This window comes from Oenanthe melanoleuca, chromosome 13, assembly GCF_029582105.1.
Source record: "Oenanthe melanoleuca isolate GR-GAL-2019-014 chromosome 13, OMel1.0, whole genome shotgun sequence".
NCBI lineage: Eukaryota > Metazoa > Chordata > Aves > Passeriformes > Muscicapidae > Oenanthe > Oenanthe melanoleuca.
This window is the reverse complement of record NC_079347.1, coordinates 967,219-986,870: the sequence shown is the minus strand read 5'-3', so window position 1 is coordinate 986,870 and position 19,652 is coordinate 967,219. Positions and strand designations below refer to the sequence as shown.

The 19,652-nt window shown below is 47.0% G+C and overlaps 1 protein-coding gene across 1 annotated transcript; it reads right to left on the bottom strand.

Moving 5' to 3' along the window:
- Positions 1 to 8,309: 8,309 nt before the first annotated feature.
- On the bottom strand, positions 8,310 to 19,354 carry NPM1 (nucleophosmin 1). The gene is made up of 11 exons (XM_056502123.1): positions 19,227 to 19,354; positions 18,505 to 18,584; positions 16,364 to 16,483; positions 15,537 to 15,630; positions 14,713 to 14,816; positions 14,163 to 14,224; positions 13,680 to 13,734; positions 12,731 to 12,820; positions 11,795 to 11,896; positions 9,627 to 9,701; positions 8,310 to 8,659 (listed from the first exon to the last, which is right to left on the bottom strand). Exons 1-11 carry the CDS (start codon positions 19,288 to 19,290, stop codon positions 8,621 to 8,623), a joined length of 885 nt encoding a protein of 294 aa, XP_056358098.1. The 5' UTR covers positions 19,291 to 19,354; the 3' UTR covers positions 8,310 to 8,620.
- Positions 19,355 to 19,652: the final 298 nt, after the last annotated feature.

The following is a 19,652-nucleotide window of genomic DNA, read 5'->3' as shown; positions in this document are numbered from 1 at the left end:
CCAAGATGCCTACAGGGGAACAATACAGAATTTGGGGACTCACAAGATCACAGTATTTAGTCAGATGTGAAAATATTCCATATATCACTAATCATCAGTAATACCTCATTTCTTGGAAGCAGTTTGGGTGCAGAAGTCCAGTCTGTGCCATCCTATGCTGGTAGTGCTGCTCAGTGCCACAGGAAAGGCAGCCAAAGCATTTCCACATGCACCAGCCCCTGACTTTGCCAGATACATACACCAGACTGGGGTCTGCAAAGCCAGGGGCAGTAACTCCTCCAAAACCCTCACAGTCACCTGTGGGTATGAGCTTGGGCTGCTCCTCAGGTTTTCCACATGGCAGCTCCATCACCTCCCTCCAGAAAAGGCTCCTCAGACAGGGACTGATGGCTCTGCACAGCACCCAGGCTGGCCCAGGGCTGCTGCACCTGGCTGGAAGCTCAACAGCTAGAAAAGGACTTAGTGAAGCTGCTAGCTAACAAGCTGCTGCTAATAATTTTAATTGCCCCAACAGCAGGTAAAATTACAGCAGCTACAACAGAGCTGTGAGCTACACATGGAAAAACTCATCCCAGGTGACACTGGCCAGAGCAGGCTGAGGAGCCACAGGCTGGCAGCACAGCTGCCATGACCTGAAGGACTTGGATCCACACAGGCCAGAAGGACCTGGACACCTCAAACAGCAAGAATTACCAGGGCTACACCAGGGGCTGTTTTAAAGAGGGTTTTCTTCTTTCAATTATTCATTTGTAATCACACAACTTCTGTATTCCAAATAGATCCATCCTTTGTGCCTCAGTAGTCTGGCAAAACCCCTTAATCTTTAATATCCAAATAGCTACTTGGAGAATAACACCAGTATTGGGTGAATCTCAGACTACCAGTCCTGAACAACACAGATGGGGCACAGAATAGAGAAGAGACAGCTCATACATGTCTCTGGAAAAAACCAGAAATATCATTTAGCAGCTGTTAAATATCATTTATGCTGTTATGAATATATGTCAATGTGTGTGTACATATCTATATCCGATATTAGAAGCTCCACACCCAGACCTGTTGCTGCACTGCTGAAGGCTCCTATGTGATCACACTCCCAGCACAACTCCAGCCAGAGCAGCTGATGCCCACTGGAAAACCTTTCAGGCTGTTTGTTTTCCTTCCAGCACGCTCAGGTGTGGGGCTGGCACAGCACATTCCTCTGAGCCTGGTGTTCCCAACACTTTACAAAGCAGGACAGGGCCAGGTAGGAGCCCTGGGGTTGCTCCCTCCCCTCACCCCTGCAAATGCCTGAGTTAAAGCTGTGTCCTACAGTGCCTGGCTGGTTTATGGGACTAGGGACTGCCCTTTGCAGCTCAAGTGAAAGTCTGAGCTGCCTGACCCTTCACTTGCAGGGCAGTGCAGTGAGCTTCCCTCGCCCTGCCCCACATCCCACGGGCGTTTCACGGAGCCATCCCACGGGGCAAGGACCTCAGAGCTTGAGGGAGAAGCCTTCCCACCCAACATCCCTCTGGAATGTGAAAGAGAAGCCAGCAGGAACAGCCAGGATCTGGCCCTGCTGCATCTGGCACACAAGATTTAAATTAAAATGAAAAGCCCGGGCTGATATTTCACAAAGGCCAAGTTCAGCTCCACATCCCAGCCCTGCTGCCCATGAGCAAATCCATGTAGAGTCATCTGCATCTCCAGCCTTGGGTTGCTCCTATCAGCAAACTTTTCCTTGCAGAAACTCCGGCCAAAGAGGTTTTCTGAAAATGAAAGCCTTGGTGAAAGGAAAGACAACTTTCAGACTGGCTGTGGTGCATGTTCTGTCTTTATCCAGTTTACACACAAAAAGACAACTTCATCCCAAGGTAAGGAACACTTCTGCCACATGGTCTGGATGCTTAGGGAAGGAGGGTTTGCAGTTACTGCCATTTGACATGAGAGCCACCTCAAAACAGCCCTGAGCTGTCCAGGGGGACAGGACTTCAGCCTCAGCCCCACCACATTCAGGCACAGTCTGGCAGAAGGAACGTGGTGAAGATCAGCCAGGACTGGGATTCAGCCATGACAGCCTGGACTGCTGGGGAGCAGAGGCACAGCACAGCATCCCTTCCAGCTCTGCCCACAGGGATGTCTGGTGGCCCTTGCAGAGGGAGAGCCTAGCATGCTGCAGCCCTTGCTCAGATATGCATCATTGCTGTACAAGAGAAAAGAAACCCAAGAGAGGTGGGCATTATTCAGCAGGCAGGGTTTCAGGGTTTACAAAGGTTTTACTCCACTGCAACACCCCCTGGATTTTCAATGGGATTTGGGGATGAAACCTCAGATTCCCCTAGAAGCTCCAGCATACTGATAAACAAATCCCAGTGCTTTACCAGCAGAACAACGAGGCAAACAAAATTCCTGACAGTGATGGACATCTCAAGCCAAGGGCAGGCCAGTGGCTTGGTTCCATACCCTGCTCTCCTGGGTACCCAGCCCCTCTCCAGTGCCCAGGGCCCCTCAGCCAGAGCCTGCCCCACTCCATGACCCCCACCCTGCTCCCCCCGTGTCCCCCAGCCCAGCACCTCGCTCCAGTGTCCAGCACAGGCTGGACACACAGAGGCTGTCCTGGATCCCACTGCAGCTCCCCTCTGCAAGCATGTGGCAGCTGCCAGAATGCCCCTGAAGGGAGGCAAGAACAAGCCAGCCTCTGCAGATAGCCCTACATAAACCAGTGGGAAATTCCACTTTTCAGCCTTTGCACTGCATTAAATCCTAGGGCTTGGCTCCTTGGATTTATATTCCTCTATGGTTTCACTTTTCCCTAAAAAAAAAAATTTTAAAAAAATCACAAGCTGTTAAGCTTCAAAACTTAATATTTCCTTTACTTGGAGCTTTTCAGCTCAACAGCTCTTAAACATAAAGCTCTTTGACTGAAGTCTCCTGAATGGAGCTGTCCCAGCCCTGTCTGTGGGCTGAGCATCCCTCCCCACCCCACAGCCCCACTCTGGGCTCTGCCCTCTGCCCCACACCATGGGAATGGCCACCCACATTCCCACAGCTGGCACTGCCAGGGCAGATCAGGCACTGACTGGTGGCATCACAGAGCTCTCAGTGCCCTCTGTCACTGCCCTCAGTGGTGGCACAAGTGAATGAGTGACCCTGGACGAGCTCAGGGTGGGCTGTGAGACAGGACACTTTCTGAAAACAATGATGGAAAAATCTGTGTTTCTACTAATGTTTCTGAAGAGGAACTGTAGTCACACTTTGCATCAGAGCAAGAATTCAAAAAACATCATGGGGTGGATTGACACAAAAATCTGTGGGAACATTGCATTTTCCTGGAAAATCAGTAGACATCTCTGAAGACCCATTCTCCTGGGGCATGCAGAATCATCTCCAAGCAGAGCTCCAGGCACCCAGTGAGGCACAGCAGGGCTGTGATCACATTGCCCAGCACACCACAAGTGGGCACCAGCCACAGCTGGGACACAGGGACACTGCCAGCAGCCCAGAAAGGGCAGAGGGATGCAGGAACCATGTCTGCAAAGGTGTCCAGGCTTTTCCTAGAGACCAGGGACAGGCTGTGCTGCTCCAACAGCAGCAGCTGGGGGAGACTGGAGGAGGAACTGAAAGGAGCAGAAGACTGGAAAGGCAGAAGACCAGTGAAGAACTAAGCAAGGAGAAAGCTGTGGCAAGATGGAGAACTGGGAAGGAGCTGGAAAGGACTATTTAGACCCATGAAGCTAGAGGGAACAAGTAGAAGCATCTCTCCTAATTCAAGACCCTAAAAATGAAGCCAAGACCCCCAATGTCCCTGTGCTCTCTGGACTGGCTGGGTGTCCTGCTCTTTAGTGGTCCCATGACCACTTAGGTACACTCACATAGTGTAGTTAAATAGTTAAAATTTATTTTCCATGTAAAAAATTGGAAGGAAAGACTTGAAAGTACAGGGAAAAATATTTCAGGAACAGGGAAGAATGTTCTAAACACCTGAGGTGGCCTTATTATCAAATTGAAAGCTTTACTCATTAGCTGTAGCTGTGCAGTGTTGTTGGTGCCCTCACACACATTTACACCCAGGGAACAGCTTTACACCACTCCAGCAGGGCCCAGATAACATTCACTGCCTGAAAATAGCACCAAAAGGGCTCCTAGGAGCCTTTCATCAAGGACATTCCTGGGAAAATAGCACAGTTACAGGCTTTGGGACAAATGTAAGGAGCAGTGGGCCAGGTTTCTTGAACAGGATAAAGGTGGCTGCAGTGGTGAAATGCCAAATACCTCAACAGCTACAATACACCTTCAACTTCAATTCTCCCTGCAATTATTACTCATTAAAAAAAAAACACAAAAAAAACAAACAAACAAACAAAAAAAAACCACAAACAACAAAACTAATGTAAAACCTAAAGCTCAATTTGAAAACAGGCAAGAGAAATGTTTTCTCTTAAATACAGTAAGTCAACAGAAGTGGATGAGGCTCAGCAGGCTTCAGGCCCCAGCAATTGGTTGAGTAAGTCTGCAGGACCCTTCTAACAAAATTACCTTCAATTAAAACAAGGACTGTTTCTAGTGCCAGCACAAACCAATCACTTGAGGTGACTCAGGTGCATCAGCTCTGAGTGGCCTGGCTCAGCTCCCTCTCCTGGCCATTTGCAGTTCAAGTGGGGTGGGGCTGTGCCCTTGTCCTGGCCAAGGCTCTGGGCAGCAGCAGGCAGTGCTGGCACCTCTTCCCCTTTTATTCATTGCCCTTGCTTGTTTTCTCTAGGATCCTCTTGCCATACAGGCTCTCACAGCTTGGTCAGGGAGAGATTACAGAAGTGCTGGAAGGAGAGGAGAAAGTTTCTGAAGAAAGGAGAAGAGCAAAAGTCATCTTCATACAGCTGGACACAGGCCATACATGTGGTGCCCACAGCTCACACCAAATTAACATTTGATATATTTTATTTACTTGGGACCAATTAGGCACTGCTTAAAACCCATCTACATAAGACAATCCAGAGGCAGCCCATCAGCACACCTGGTGACCTTTCAGCACACCTGACCACCCTACAGCCACACCTGGTCACCTTACAGCTGCACCTTGTCACCCTCCAGCCACACCTGCAAGCCCAGCATCCCTTCTCTTGCACCCATCACACACTCTCAGCTCTCCTTGCTCACACTGAGAACCAGGCTCAGACAAAGCAATCCTTAATAAATACCAGATCACAAAACCTCCAAACCTCACTCAACACAACTGATTGCACTTGCTGCTGCTTGCCAGAACTACTGCCCACTAGCCAAGGGCAGGAATAAAGGGGCTGTGCTCCAAACCACCCCATTCTTCTGCAGCTTTTTCTGACATCTCCAAATGGGATCCAGTCTTTAACGCCCTTCTGGGAAAACAGTGAGGAGAACAAGGATCTAGGTGCTGGTTCCACAGAGAGGGAAGGGAAAGTTGAGAGTTTGGCTGCCAGTCAGTCATGGCACACGAGAGACAGGACATGGCTTGAGCTATCTGGGTAGAGCACAAACTTAGCCCCTGAGGGACTGTCTGGGTGGCAGGGAGCCCAGAACCACCACCCATCCTGGCCCTGCTTTCCATTACCTCAGCCCACACACACTCCCACCCTCCTGCCAGCCACGCTCCAGTTGCTTCTCTCCAAAGGCTGCAACAATTGCTGAGCACAGGCAAAGTAAGAGCCTCACACTCATCACAGCCTGTGCACAGCCACTCTGGAAGCTGTGCTGATCAGGGGAGCAAGCAGAGAGGAGCCCAGGACAGACCTAGGGCAGCCACAAGCACTTCTCCTGACCAGCCCTAGGGACCAGGCACAGCTGCTTACAGGATGGTGTCCTCCTGTCATCACCTCCCCTGCAGTGAGATGCCAAAGACCAAAGAGGTCCATCCACGAGGAGCACCTGGCAGCAGGCAGCCCTGCATGGTCACACACACCCATGCAGCTGGGCGGCCTCCCCTCTGTCCCACACAGAGAGGCACACCAGGCACCTGGTCACTGTAAGGAATGGGACATGCACAGGAGGAAATGAAACATGAAAAAAGCCAGGACAGACAATGCTGCCACAGGGAAGGCAGCAGTAGGGGAAATTCCCAAAGGAAAGGGGAAGGCACTGTTACCTGGAGAGGTGTTTCACCATCCTGTAAAGGAAGTCAAGCTGTTTTCCCATCACAGCATGAGGAAATAGCAATGGCTATTGCAATGTGCTTGGCTGTGGAGCTCCATGTCCTCAAATAAGCCATCCTCAGGAATGGGGATCACAGAGCCTTAGAACCCTCAGCACAGCTATCAAAACACTACAGCTTTGTTGCCACCATTACCATGGCAAGAACATGTTTCAGCTCTGCAGAAAGTCAAGAGCAGTACTTCAAAAACCCACATCTGGTATTTATCTTTTCTCTTCAACAGGTATTTTTACATCTGAGCTTTTTTTTTAAAATCAACCTTTGAGGCTCTGTTCAAAGTGAAAGAGCTGGCAGCTGCACATGAATATCCAAGGATACAGCTGCAGCCAGTCATCAGATGGCCATTCCCAAAAGGAGCCAGGTTTGGAGATGTGGTCAGCACAACAGCAGAGGGTGGGACAAGGCCCCAGGGCCAGGAGTGGGGCAGTGACCACCCCTCACCACTCCATAAACTCTGTAGAACAGGGGGGGATCTAACAGGGCCAAGTGAAGTTATTTTTATGCCATGAGGTTCAGCAGCAGCCTGACAGCCTGACCTACATTGCAGCTCAGCACAGCACTGCCATGATCTCTCTCCTCCAGAGCTGCCCAAGCTGCTCCACCTCCCCTGCCACGCTCCTGCAGGCTGCACCCCAGACCTGCTCTGGTCAGTCACCTACAGACACACAACACCCTGGCCTCCCCTAAAACTTCAATAATCACAATATTTTACTGGCTAGAAAGCTGCTTGCTGAAATTACTGTACAATTTTCACTTCTTTCAGCCAAAATTGAGGGCAATTTTGCTTAAATAAGCCTGTCTGTGCCATTAGCTCTATTTCACCAGGGAAATCTGCTCTCACTTTTGCACATGACATCATCTATTGACATAACCCCACCAAAACAGGCATTTCAAACCCTTACACTCTGCCATTTCACATGCTGCCATTATATTCAAGCTTAAACGAATCTTTGACACCATTTTGCTTCTCTACCATGCACCTTACTTGGCTTTGTTTTCCCAAAAAGAACTGTTTGCTTCTGGAGACTTGCACTACTTCCCATTGCACCCAGCACCTCAACTTCAGGAGCTAAGGGTTTTATAACAGCAAACATAAGAATAAATTCAGTGGCAATTTTACAAATCCCACCTGAGCAATCGTACAGAACACTCAGAACATTCCTCGTGCTCAAGCAGCACCAGCCAGGCTGTGCTCACATGTCCTGCACATCACCTGCTGCAGCACCCAAGTGTCCAGGCCCCTGAAGAGGGGAAAACCTCATCCTGCTTTACTCAGGGGGTTCCCTCTGCAAGAACACAAGTCACTTGTGGAGATTGTCAAACACAGCAAGGATTACAGCAGTTTAATTGTTGCCATACAACTGTTTGAATGTTTTCTGAGTATTCTTGGTCTCCCCCCATTACTGCAGTTCCTGGGCACAAGATGGAACAGTCAAGCATTGGAAGTGACAACATTGAGACATTACATCCATGCTTCCCTTCACATGGGGTTTTTAATTAACATAACAAGATTGGTCCAAAACTTGAACTCTGCTCTTAGCATCACGTGTAGGCCAGAGGACCTGAGAGCACTTCCTGCTCTTCTAAGCTTTAGGATTTGCTGGAGATTAGTCTCAGCATTCCCAGGAATTTACCCACAGGCTCTGAACTGCTCAGTGAGCTCTCTAGGCACACCCATTATTCCCTCCACAAAACCCTCCCAGGAGTCATTATGAGAGGCAACATCAGACTCTGCAGCTCCTCAGAGGAACAGCACGGCCAGCAAATCCCAAATCAAAAGTATTGCATTTTACAAGTGGAGCTCCAGGCCCTATAAACCCAGCGGTTAGAGAGAAACCATAAACCAAAGAGCAGTGAGGCAGGTCAGGAACTGAGATGCAGGAAGGGCTGGTTTAGGCAATTATACAATTAGTGGTCACTTCCAGACAAGAATAAAGCCCTGCTTGCCACTCCAGTCTTCTCACCAATCATGTGCTCAGTAGCTGCAGAGCTCGTGGAACTGGAGCTGTTTTTGAAGCTGACAACACATGAGGACAGTTTATGTGTACCTGGTAAAGAGAAGAAGCTAAAATACTCAAAGGTAGCTCCTCAGAGAACTTTTTCAGCCCTCAGAATGCAGACACTCCTCACCCATAAAAAAAAGAAACAATAGTACTTTATTAAAGTACTAAATTTTATTTTTTCCACAATATATTTAGTCTCCCCACCATTTCCATTTGTCTGACCACCACCGTGCCTTATCAAAACATTCCATACATACTTAACATGAAGCTGAGGGTGGAGTCCCATCTTTAAAAACTAAACAGGCATTTTGGACAACACATTCTTGGCAAGGTAATCTGGATGACATTTATCAGACACAGGAGGGAAAGCTCTTTCAGCATTTGTAAAAAGAACAGCCAAATAATGGTTACAGAAGTAAGACTGCAGATTTTAACGAACTGTTTAAACTGCCTTCTTTTCTTACAGACTCTGTCTCCACTGCCAGAGAGCTTGAATGACCTGGAAATGTACACAAAAAGTTAGAAATTGAAATCCATTCTTAAAAATTATTTTTAGTTCACTAAAGTTATAAAATACTGACATTAAATTATAACAGAAGTACATTCCTTTCAGAGAAAATCAAGTTGAAAGCATGACATTGGGTCCTTCTGCTAAAGACTGTTACTCACACTAGTCACAGTAGTAAGAATTCTCTGAAGGTGAGGGAGGGAGGGGATGGGTGTGGACCAGAGGCAAATATTGGCTGAACTCTGGCTACCCTGGCCAATGCCACAGCAGCCCCAGGAGCTGAGGCTGACTGCCTTTTGACATTCCCTCAGGAACAGATCCATATGTCCTTCAGACAAGGTTACTCTGAACCACTGAGAGAAGCAGGAAAGCATAAGCAATTCTGTCATTGCAAAAAAATTACCTTGGAGGAATTTTGATAGGGAAATCTGAGACACATTTTCAGATTAGTCTGTGTTAAGTATTAACTAATTCAGAAACTTGCTTCCTGGTACCACCTTTTGGCTTGTGCTCCTTTTAAGAGTTCAGTTGATTCTGGGAGAGAATGTAGCAGGAATGCCACAATCTCCATCACAAAACAGCTCCCCCTCCCAGACACCCTCCCCAACAAAGGGCTGAACACCAGACTGGCCTAGGTGGCCAGATTCAGCAGCAAGGGAAACCACAGCTCATTTCCTTACCCAATATCCTGCCAAAAGGAAAATTCTGTGGGTTTAGTAAGCAAGAGATAATTTACCAGCCATATAAAAGTTGGAAAAAATGTAATAAAATATTAGCTCTCCTTCTTAGCCAACTAAACCCTTAAAACCATTCCCATATATTTAATCTGAAGTATTGTTTGTGGTTTGTAACCCTTTGAAACAGTCCAAAGCTTGTAAAGATTAAGAAGTGGAAAAGAACCCCTAAGTCAGGTTATTAAAGTTTTTGGACTTTAACAAGCTCTAATGAATTCTGTTACCTTCTGGTCCTCCGTCCTGAAGCAGTTCTTAACATAGTTGGCAAATTTGGGCTCCAGCTTAGGAAGGGTAGTCCCCTATTTTAAAAAAAAGGCAACTTTAGGGTCTGCAGGTCATTTAATAAATAAATGAATGTTCCAATAAATAACCTATAAAGCTCAAACCCCTTTGGAACACATGTAGAATTTGAACTCACCTTGCAACTTCCTACACTCATCTGCTTTAAACCATTTTAGAAAGTTTGTTTTCCTACCATGCCCAGGTATTTTTCACAGAAGTGGCTACACACTGAATTGCTGTCCAAGACTTTATGGGCTCTTACTACAGCACATAACCTGAGACCACCCTTCACAGGAGGTTTTCAGCTTTCTAAAGCAAAAATCAGCTGACCTCCCACCTATCCTTTAAAACTAATACACTACTCATTAATACACTACTTGGCACACTCAGTCAGTAATTCATAGATAGAGGTTTATTATATTGTCTCCTAGTTTCTCCAGGGAAAATAATACAGCATGCTGTTTTAGAAGACATTGATTTCCTTTTACATGTTCCAAGAGAAATACTTCCCCATTTCTCAGGTGAATCAGCTTAAATATCCCATGCCAATTAGGACAGCACACTTAGCTGCTACTTAACACACTGCACAAAACAGCAAATTTCTGTTCAAAGGAAACAGCAACATGAGGAATATTTCGAACTGCAATACTGCAACAAACAGCCTGGATTTGGCCACTGTTTTACCTCATGCTTCTCTCTTCCTGTCACCTACTTAAGCCAAGAGTTCTGCTCTAAATCTAGTAAGGGATCTTTTAAGCTGTTAGTTGCTGGCAGCTGGAGTCCTGTGCACATAGAACGCAGACACCCCTTCCCTTCCTAAGGGATGCTCCAGCACCATCTTGATAAAACATTACATTAAGCTTCCTACTACAGTGCTTAGACAGCATTTCCCAGCAGAAACACTCCTCAGCACTAGATAATGTATTTTAAAGCTCTTTTTGCCAGTTGTCTGCTCTGCACACTCCCCTCTGCAGGGACACATCAGCCACTTGTGCTCCCACTGCAGCAGCACTGATCACAACTCCTGTGAGTGATTCCAAACAGCACAGCAGGGTCCAGGGGTTATTGTGACTCTCAGGATGGGCCCATCCATCATGTCAGGCTCACAGTCCAGGGCTGTGCATTTCCATCCCCATCACAGCCTGCCACTGCTCACTCTGCATCCACCCTGTATTTAAACACTTCTGGTCTCCATCTGCATTCCTACAACAAAGCAGCCTCCAAACACCTATGGATCTAAACAGAAGATCCAAATTCTTTAGGTGACCTTTGTTTGCCATTGTATGAGGTTAAAAAGTGTATTATCTTGAATTAAAAAACCTAATCAGCAAACCAACAATGCTTCCTAGTGCCCACATCAGCACCTCTGAGCCAGCCCAGCACAGCCCCTGCTGCCACATGCACCTCCTACCCTGCAATTCTCAGGAGGAAAACAATCACCTGCTACACCCTACCAGCCTACCACTGCATATTCTATCTTACACTTAAACAGCAGCTAAGAATACTGACAGTGCTAACACCAAGTGGTGGTCAAAACTGTAACCAGAGCAGGTGACTGTCCTGAACCCTCCATGGATGAAGCACCCACTGAGGGGAAACAACCCCAGATCCCTCCAGAAGGCAAATCCTTCCAGGTCTGTAGCTGTGCCTCAACTCCTATCACAAGCACCTACCTCCCTCTTCTGGAAGTTACTGAGCCTTACAAGACACAGTGATTCAAGGCCGAGGCATTCCAAGCATGTGAGAACTCACTCCACTTTACAATAAATATCACCAAAGAGTTTCTGTGTTTTTGTTTGGGTTTTTTTTGTTTGTTTGTTTTTTTGTTTTGGTTATTTTTTTGTAACTTGAACAGACACAGGTTCACCAAGAAATACCAAACTGCTAATCAGCACTACTGGAGAAACACACAAATAAAGTCATTTTCTTTCTCACGAGCACAGAGGTTCTTTTCCCCAAAAGTGTTTTCATTTCTCTAAGCTTCAACAACAACACACACTGATAGTAAGGGCACAGCAATCAGCATTGTAACTATTTCTTAAATCATCCAATTCTTCTCATCTGTAAAGTGTAAAAGTAAGACTGAGAAATCTAATTTCCAAAAACTCACCTTATCTACAGATGCTTGCATTTTTGCTTTGATCTCTTCTAACGACAGAGGGACTTTTGGTGTTTTTGGAGACAGGGTTTTATCCTTCTTGGAATCTGGAGTCTGAAAGATCACTCATTTCATTAGTAACTTGCACACAAAGCTACAGACAACATAAGATAAATTTTACAAAACTAGCTATCAGAGAGATCGTATAGCTTTCAGAAAGTCACAAAACCTAAATTCATGCTTCCCACACATTCCTTAGAAGCATGAAAAACAGTTTTTAAGTCTGGAGTTATCACAGTTAGCATAGCTGGTATCTTATTATGCTTCTGAGCAGGTGTCTGCACAGCTCTTTGAATAGAAATTAAACCTAAAATAGCCAAAATATTTAGTGATTCAGAGTTTACTCCACATCTGCAGCCAGATGAGGTCATGCTTTAAAAGGCACACCTGCAGATGCTGTCCTGCCCTGCACCCCATGCTCATTTCTGTTTGCACCTTCCTGGCACCATGTCTCAGCACATGCAGCAAGAAGAAGCTGCACAAGAAGCAGGACACAATTCCAAAGCATTGACAAGTGCCAGTCCTGCAGTGGGACCAGAGCCACCTTGGCAGCAGCAACCTCCAGTGCTCTCCAGTGGAAACACACCTGGCAGTCACCCTCTTGTACAAGGTGCTGCACAAAAAAAATACACTTCAGTGTTTCAAACCAAAGAACTGCCAATATTCCCAAAGGGCACTATGTCTTATTTCACATCCTGACTGCTATAAGTACACATTGATCACTTTGGAGTTTCACAGAGAATATGAAGCAGTGAACAGTAGTCAATTTGCTTCATATTAAGACTTAAAAACCTAACTTGTATGTTAGTATGCTGTTTGAAGTTACCATTAGCAAGAAAACTCCCCCACTGGAATAAATTTTTGTTTTACTCAGCTGTTTTCACTCACTTTTGATTTAGATGCTGGTGTGGATGGCTTAGAGTCTTTTCCATTCTGCTTTGCTTTCTGCATATTTTTTCCTGCAACCTCACGAACAGGCTGAAAAGCAAGTACACAAGTTGCCTTGTTAGATGAACTGCAAGTAAACTCAACACAGCAAGTTACAGGAACCCAAAGGAAAAGCTCTTGGTGCAGAACAGTAACACCCCCAGGTACAAGCTCTGGTATAATACCATACAACTATGTGAGACTCCAACTGTGTTTTCCCTAAATAGATCACCTTTCCTTTTATATCAACATGCAATCTCTGGGGGCAGATACTGCTTTAAAATTAATGCCTGGTGGCAATGCAGTTCCATGACCTCGTTCAGTGCTGCCTTTTTTCTGTAACACAACCATTACCTCATTTGGCATTTCATCCAGAAATACTGTCTGGGATGTGCACAGGACATGATACCACACACATCTCAGCAAATGCCTTCCCTCCCTGTGCTGCTGCCCTGCCCTGAGCACACCAGCAGATGGCCCTGATGGATCAGCACTTCCCTCCCAGCACTGCCCTGCCTGCAGGCAACCCTCCCAGGGCACACAGTTATTTACTGCAAAAGTCTCTGAAAGGTGCTTTCCACAGCATGCAGGACTGGAATGCAAAGCTCAACTCCTTGGAGCAGGATTTCATTTGCTGCCCAGCAGCCATCCAGGCCCACCCCAGGCTGACAGCTGCATCCCTGTACTGGTAAGACCCAGTCACCCCTTTGCAGCCAAGCAAACAAAACAGAGACTGGATGGGTGCACATTCACATTCAAGTGCTCTCACTCCCACTACTATTTCTTTACACAGAGTGAGCTAAACCTAATACATCCCCCCATTCACACATTTCAGAGAGCTGTGCTCAAAGTCCTTGACTTAAAGGACTACCTGCCCAATTACTCTTGTATCACAGTATCAGCCACTTACTTTCTTTACTGGTGCTTTAATTTCTTCCTCATCATCCTCTAAGTCATCCTCATCACTAAAATTAGAAAGGAAGTCACTCACCATAACTCAAGATTCACATTAGGAACTGATCTTCCCCTTCCCTCCCAATAAAATGTTTTATTAATGAAGGAAGCAATCTTTCCAGTTTACTTTAACACATGGCTAAGTGCTAGGGCAAGCACTACCCTTAAAACAGTTAAATGTATTCCCTCCTCTTCAATACTGAAGGGATATATCCTAGGGACTTCCACTACTACAATTAGAAGTTAATGAGTAACAGGAAGCCCAGTATGAAATATCTGAAGAAAGTTAATTTAGCTAGCATTGTAGATAAATAAGGCAAGGATGCTTTTTCCTTAGCCAAGATATAGGAGCTTTTTCACTTAGCATCCAGTTATATCACAATTCATGTTCTGAAAATTAGCCCTGTATTTCAAAATACATTATCAAAACAATACATACTCATCATCATCATCCTCATCTTCATCGTCGTCCTCATCCTCTTCCACCAATTTTGGTTTTTTCTTTAAAAAATAAAGTGTGTTAAGTGTTGATACCATTTTGTGGTAATGAAGTGCTACTGCCATCCAAAACAACTGTGACCTAAGTGCAAGGTCCTTTCCCCATCACTTTAGCTAAACCTGAAGTTACAGCTGCCAAGTCCAATGCTCCTGAGAAATTCCCTGATATCCTCTGAGTATAGGAACCTTCCCTCTGTGGTATAGCATTTTAATCAGCATTTACACTCTTGCACTACACTGATGTTTACACCAGAACCTGCATTTACTGCAGGGCACGCAATTTCCACAAAACCAGCCATTATATCTATCCCTCCAGCAGAACTTCAGGGACTTTCTGTACTTTACTACACTTCTGTAATTTAGTATAAAATAATCCATGATCCAATAATCCTTGCCACAATGGCAAGGCATCTAACTGCCTCCTCCTAGAGGCAGCACTAACACCAAACTAACAGAAAATGCTGTGAACAAGGTGACTGCAATCCATGTACCTGTGGTGTCTTATTGCCTCCTCCACTTGCTGGTCTCTTTGTTGAAGCATTAACAATTTTTGCATCCTCTTCCTCCTCATCTGATTCCGGTTCTTCTTCTAATGCTAATAAAGCAAAAGTTCAGTGTAAAAACCTCACCTCATTTAACAGCATAAAGCAAGACTGCTAGTAAGAAACAAAGAGCATCACCCACAACTGAGCAGCTTTGTCTGGCCAAGGTGCTGAACTGACAGCAGGAAGCCTCCCCCCTAGTGACCTAGCCACCGACTAGGAGCTTTTCCAGCTGATTGAAACAGATACTGCAGGGAAATCCAAACCAGGTGAACAGGCACCCACACACTGCTTGGAACACTCCTCATACACAGACATTAAGTCATTAAGAACGTTTTCTCCATTCTTAAGGAGATACATTTGAAAACTAGCAGAGAGAAAGATCAAAGACAATTTACAAAGGAGAAGGCTAGTCCTGGATTAGCTTTGTTAAAAATTAGAACTCTTTTATGGGCAGTCTTCTCCCACTCAGCTGATAAGCAGAAAGGCTACATACAGTGGAACACCAAATTCCCCTTCTAAGGGGAAAAATCAGAACTGAAATTGCAAGGCTGACAAATGCCCCTTAACCCTACAAACCCAAGTGGCAAGCAAGGGCATGCAAGCACTCCTGAACTTTTGTCCTACAGTCACTTCATGGCATGGAGGCTGTGTCTTTCAGATTGAGAGGGTCAACAGCAGCAGAAGCACTGCCTGAGGCACAGCTGCACATCCCTGAGCCCTGCTGGTGCCAGGCTGCAGTGGCAGGACACAGCAGCTCCAGCCATACGTACCTACGAGGTGCTGACCGCTGACGTACACTGGCCCCGAGCCACATTTCAACCTCAGCACCACTGGGGGTGTGATCTCAAAGCCGCCCAATGAAACCTGTGGGACAAAGCACTGGGATTCAGTCCAATATTCGAGGCACAGTGCACTCCACACACACCCCAGCCCAGTGGAAATGAGCAGCAGCAGCTGGAGACTCCATGGCTAACACAGCTACTGCAAGCTGCCATTCAACAGACTATTCTGCAAGCGTCGGAGTCAGCTCAGGGTCAGCAAGCCACCAACTCAGTGCTTATCCGTGTTACAGAACACATTTGTTCCTACTTGGCTGCAATGTCAATTTGAACATCATCCATCCCACCTGCCCCAGCACTGTGTAGTTCTACTTGTACAATATCAGCAACTGAGTCAAACTACATTCCAGACAGCAGAACATACAATAGGGTGCCCTTATATCAACAGAGTAGCAATAATCTTCAAAGTTGCCTAAGAGCTTGAGATCTGCAGAAAAAACTAATTGTTCTCATCCCATGTTTGAAGAACACAACCTGAAGATGCATCTGCTTGCATATGCCTAGATTTCTATATATACAGATGCCATGCATAATTACTAGCACTTAAAAAATGTGTAATTCGAACAAGCCAATTATTTCCAGATGACTCAAGTAACTCTACTAGGCACAAAAAAAAGTTTATACTTACTGCCAGTGAAACAGACACTTCTCTGAACACACTGTTCAGTTCCACTGAAACTCAGCTGACCCAAGCCATCTCCAGCTTTTCCCACTAGAGACCAAACTTATAGTAGATTTTCCCATGTCTCTGCACTTACTGTAGGCTGCACTGACATTTTCAGAGATGCCAGTACTACTTTAGTAGGATTGCCTTCATAGTCCAGTGCTTCTGCTTCTACAGTGTGTAACTCGTCTTTGGCTCCAGCTCCTAAAGTAACCTGTGAAGTCAAGAACAGGGCAGTCTGAGCATATTCCCAAATATTTTTACATCTTTTAAATGCCATTTACTGTTCTGCATCAATCAGTACTGGAATTTGCATTTCTGACTACGAATGATTCCATCAGACTACATCCCAAGCCTTTTCTACAAGACAAACTTCCACAGTGCACCTCCCTCCAGGCAGATTTTGATGACGGTGAAATCAGGTCACTTGCTGTTGGATCACTGCACTAAGGAGGCAGTGACAAGTTCAGTCAGCTCTACAGCTGGTCCAAGGAAGGAAGTACAAACACATTTTCCCTCTACAGAATCACAGCCTATATTCTTCCCCTTCCTGCCATATTTCAACTGCCAATTGCTTTCCTTTACCACACTGTGCACCTTTGTTTACTTGACATTCACTGGGGACTCAAGTTCAGCTGAATACTGTGATTTATGCACATGACTTCTGCTGGAATTCACCGCGGACTGAGAACTGCTGTCCTAAAGCATTGCTAAACCAAAGTGCCTGCATCCCTGAGTAAGAGTCTGAGTATGAGTCAGGCACTTTCTGAAGAATCAAAACTCATAGCTGCAAGGAGACAAGTGAGTGACAGCCAGTGGTCAGGTCTGAAATTCCAGTTCCCTGAACCCTGGGCCTCTCAGACAGGACTACCTGCAGAAGCTGGGAAAACCAAGTGTCCCTTGTACTACAACTCTTCCCAACAGAGTGCACAATGTTCTGTGTTTCCTGCTAAAGCCCAGACTAAGAAAGCTTTCAGACTCCCACAAGATGTGAGTGTGAACACTCCAGGCAGAGGCACATAAGTTTCCACTCTACAAGAAAAAAATAAATAAATAAATAGAAAAGGAGCTTTGAGTAAAACAATACAATCCAAGTACCACTAATTTTATCTGCAAAACAAACATTCAGATACAAGAACTCTGCATGTGGACTTGCCCTACACATTATTGTTATAGTCTTCCATCACAAGGAATTGTAATCAAGAACAAATGCACAGAACTCATTGTCAAGCCCAGACTGTACTTTTTGTAATATACAAAGATGGAAAACACATGACTCACATAACTAATACAGAAGTATTTTAAGTAACATCATGAAGATGATGTTACTTGGGGATCATTATTATGCAAATGACCTCCAGGAAGCAATTCTGCTGTAGGATATAGCCCAGAATTTTAAGACTCTTGCTTCCAGGTATCAAAGCATCTCCTTGCATTTTAATAAACACGGCAGTAAGCAACAGAGATGCTATAACTCTTCAGTTTCCTGTCAGTTAAGATGAGGCCTATCATTGTTATTCTACCCAAAAAAACATGGTCAGTCCAGAACAAAAGCCAGACTGTATCTGACTTGTGTGACACCAGAAAGCTCCAAGAACACATCCAAGAACTGCCCAGAAGTCTGTTAGATGAATTAGCTGAAATAAAGATGGGGTTTCCCCAGTTACATCGTTGGAGAGGGCAAACCAAGGACAACGGACCAAAACATAAACCTTCTACCCTCTCATTTGGATTTACTTATTTTATCTGCTTCTGGGAAAGGAAAAGAACTGGAATTATGTTTGGGAACACACTGAAATGGTTTCAAAATCAAGTTTCTAGTAGTCTACAAGTGTGCCTACATATGACTCTTACAAACCTGTCCTTTTTCCTCTGCTCCTGCAGCATCTGCACTATGTGCATTAGGGATGCCAGAGTGTATAGTGTGGCATTTAATTCCACTTAGCATAAATTCCATTCAGCCCACTGTAAGTTGATTTTTAACCTTTTCCAGTCTTGCATTTGCTTGCTGTCAACAATGAAACATCAGTGGAGAAACTTTTTCAATACAGAAAATATCTGAAATTAAGGAATATGCTCCACTGCCGAAAAGAGATTATTTTAAACAGATTTACATAACAATTATCAGTAGAATTACAATTGGAGAAATAGATGGTACATTAAAAAACTCAGGTCTTGCATCACAGCACAACACTACATTTAAAATGGAAAGTGTGAAAAACAAACGCTACTTGCCGTTCTAAGAGACAACTGATGCTCATTTTCTTCATCATCTACTTTAAACTGAAATTCCTTATCCGCTTTAAGCTCGCAGCCTGTAAGAAAACAATTTAATGATAAGCCTACTGTTTTACTGAAGACGCAAGTATTTGCTAAAGGGCACTTTGCTGCTTGCAGGCCTGGTACCGCAGAGAAGCGGCGGCACTCCGGGCACGCAGGGAGCGAACACGTGGGCTGAGGAAAACCCCAGCGAGCGCGGCCTGCTGCCCAGCACGCAGCTCCCCGCGCGGCCCGTCCGTGCCCGGCAGGGTGAGACCATCGCCGCCGGCGCGTCCCGGGCTCCGTGCCCCGCTGTGGGCGGCCGGGCCTGCCCCGGGGCCGCGCGCTGCGCTCCACGTGCTCCGCCCGCGGGCGCTGCCATGTGCTCCGCCCGGCGCGCCGCGTCCCTGGGAACGGCACCGGAACAAAGCGCGGAACAAAGCGGGACGGGCCCGGCCACGTGCGCGGAGCGCGCCACGTGCGGAACGCGCGGGAACGAAGGCGGCGCGCCCCGGGCCCGCCACAGCGCCCCCTCCCCTTTCCTCTCCCTTTCCCTTCCCCGCGCACAGCGGTGACGCTCGGCCGCCACAGGCCGCGGCCCCGCATGGCGTCCGCACGGCGCCCGGCCCCGGGGCCTGCGGGGGCGATGGCGCCGGCGGGCCCCGGGAGAGCGCGGCCGCGGGCGCGGCGAGCGTTACCGAAGAGGAAGGTCTGGGGGCGCAGGGGGCCCATGCTCTCCATGTCCATGGCGCTGTCCTCCATCGCGGGGCCGGGGCGCGAATGACCGAGGGTGCTGCGCTGCGGGCGGACGCGCACTAAAGGAAGCCGTGTGCCCGCCCCCTCGCTGATATAGCCTCGCGTTCTCGCGAGAGCCGCGCGCCGGGCCCGCCCCTCGGCCCCGCGCCGCCCCCGCGCACGCGCCTACGCGGACGGTGGTCGCGCCCGGGGCCGGGAGGGCCGCCAGGGGGCGTCCTGGGGGGGGGGCGGGCCGCCTGAGGGGCCCGGGGCCGCGGGGATGGAGCCGGGGATGGAGCCGGGACCGGCCCGGGGCCGCGGGGATGGAGCCGGGGATGGAGCCGGGACCGGCCCGGGGCCGCGGGGATGGAGCCGGGATCAGCCCGGGG

Coding starts and splice junctions, on each gene's coding strand:
- NPM1 (XM_056502123.1), bottom strand. CDS start 19,290: ATGGAGGACAGCGCCATGGACATGGAGAGCATGGGCCCCCTGCGCCCC. Junction 11,897..12,730: donor CACCAGCATCTAAATCAAAA/GTGAGTGAAAAC, acceptor GTGATCTTTCAG/ACTCCAGATTCCAAGAAGGA. Junction 8,660..9,626: donor TCAGGACGGAGGACCAGAAG/GTAACAGAATTC, acceptor GTACATTTCCAG/GTCATTCAAGCTCTCTGGCA.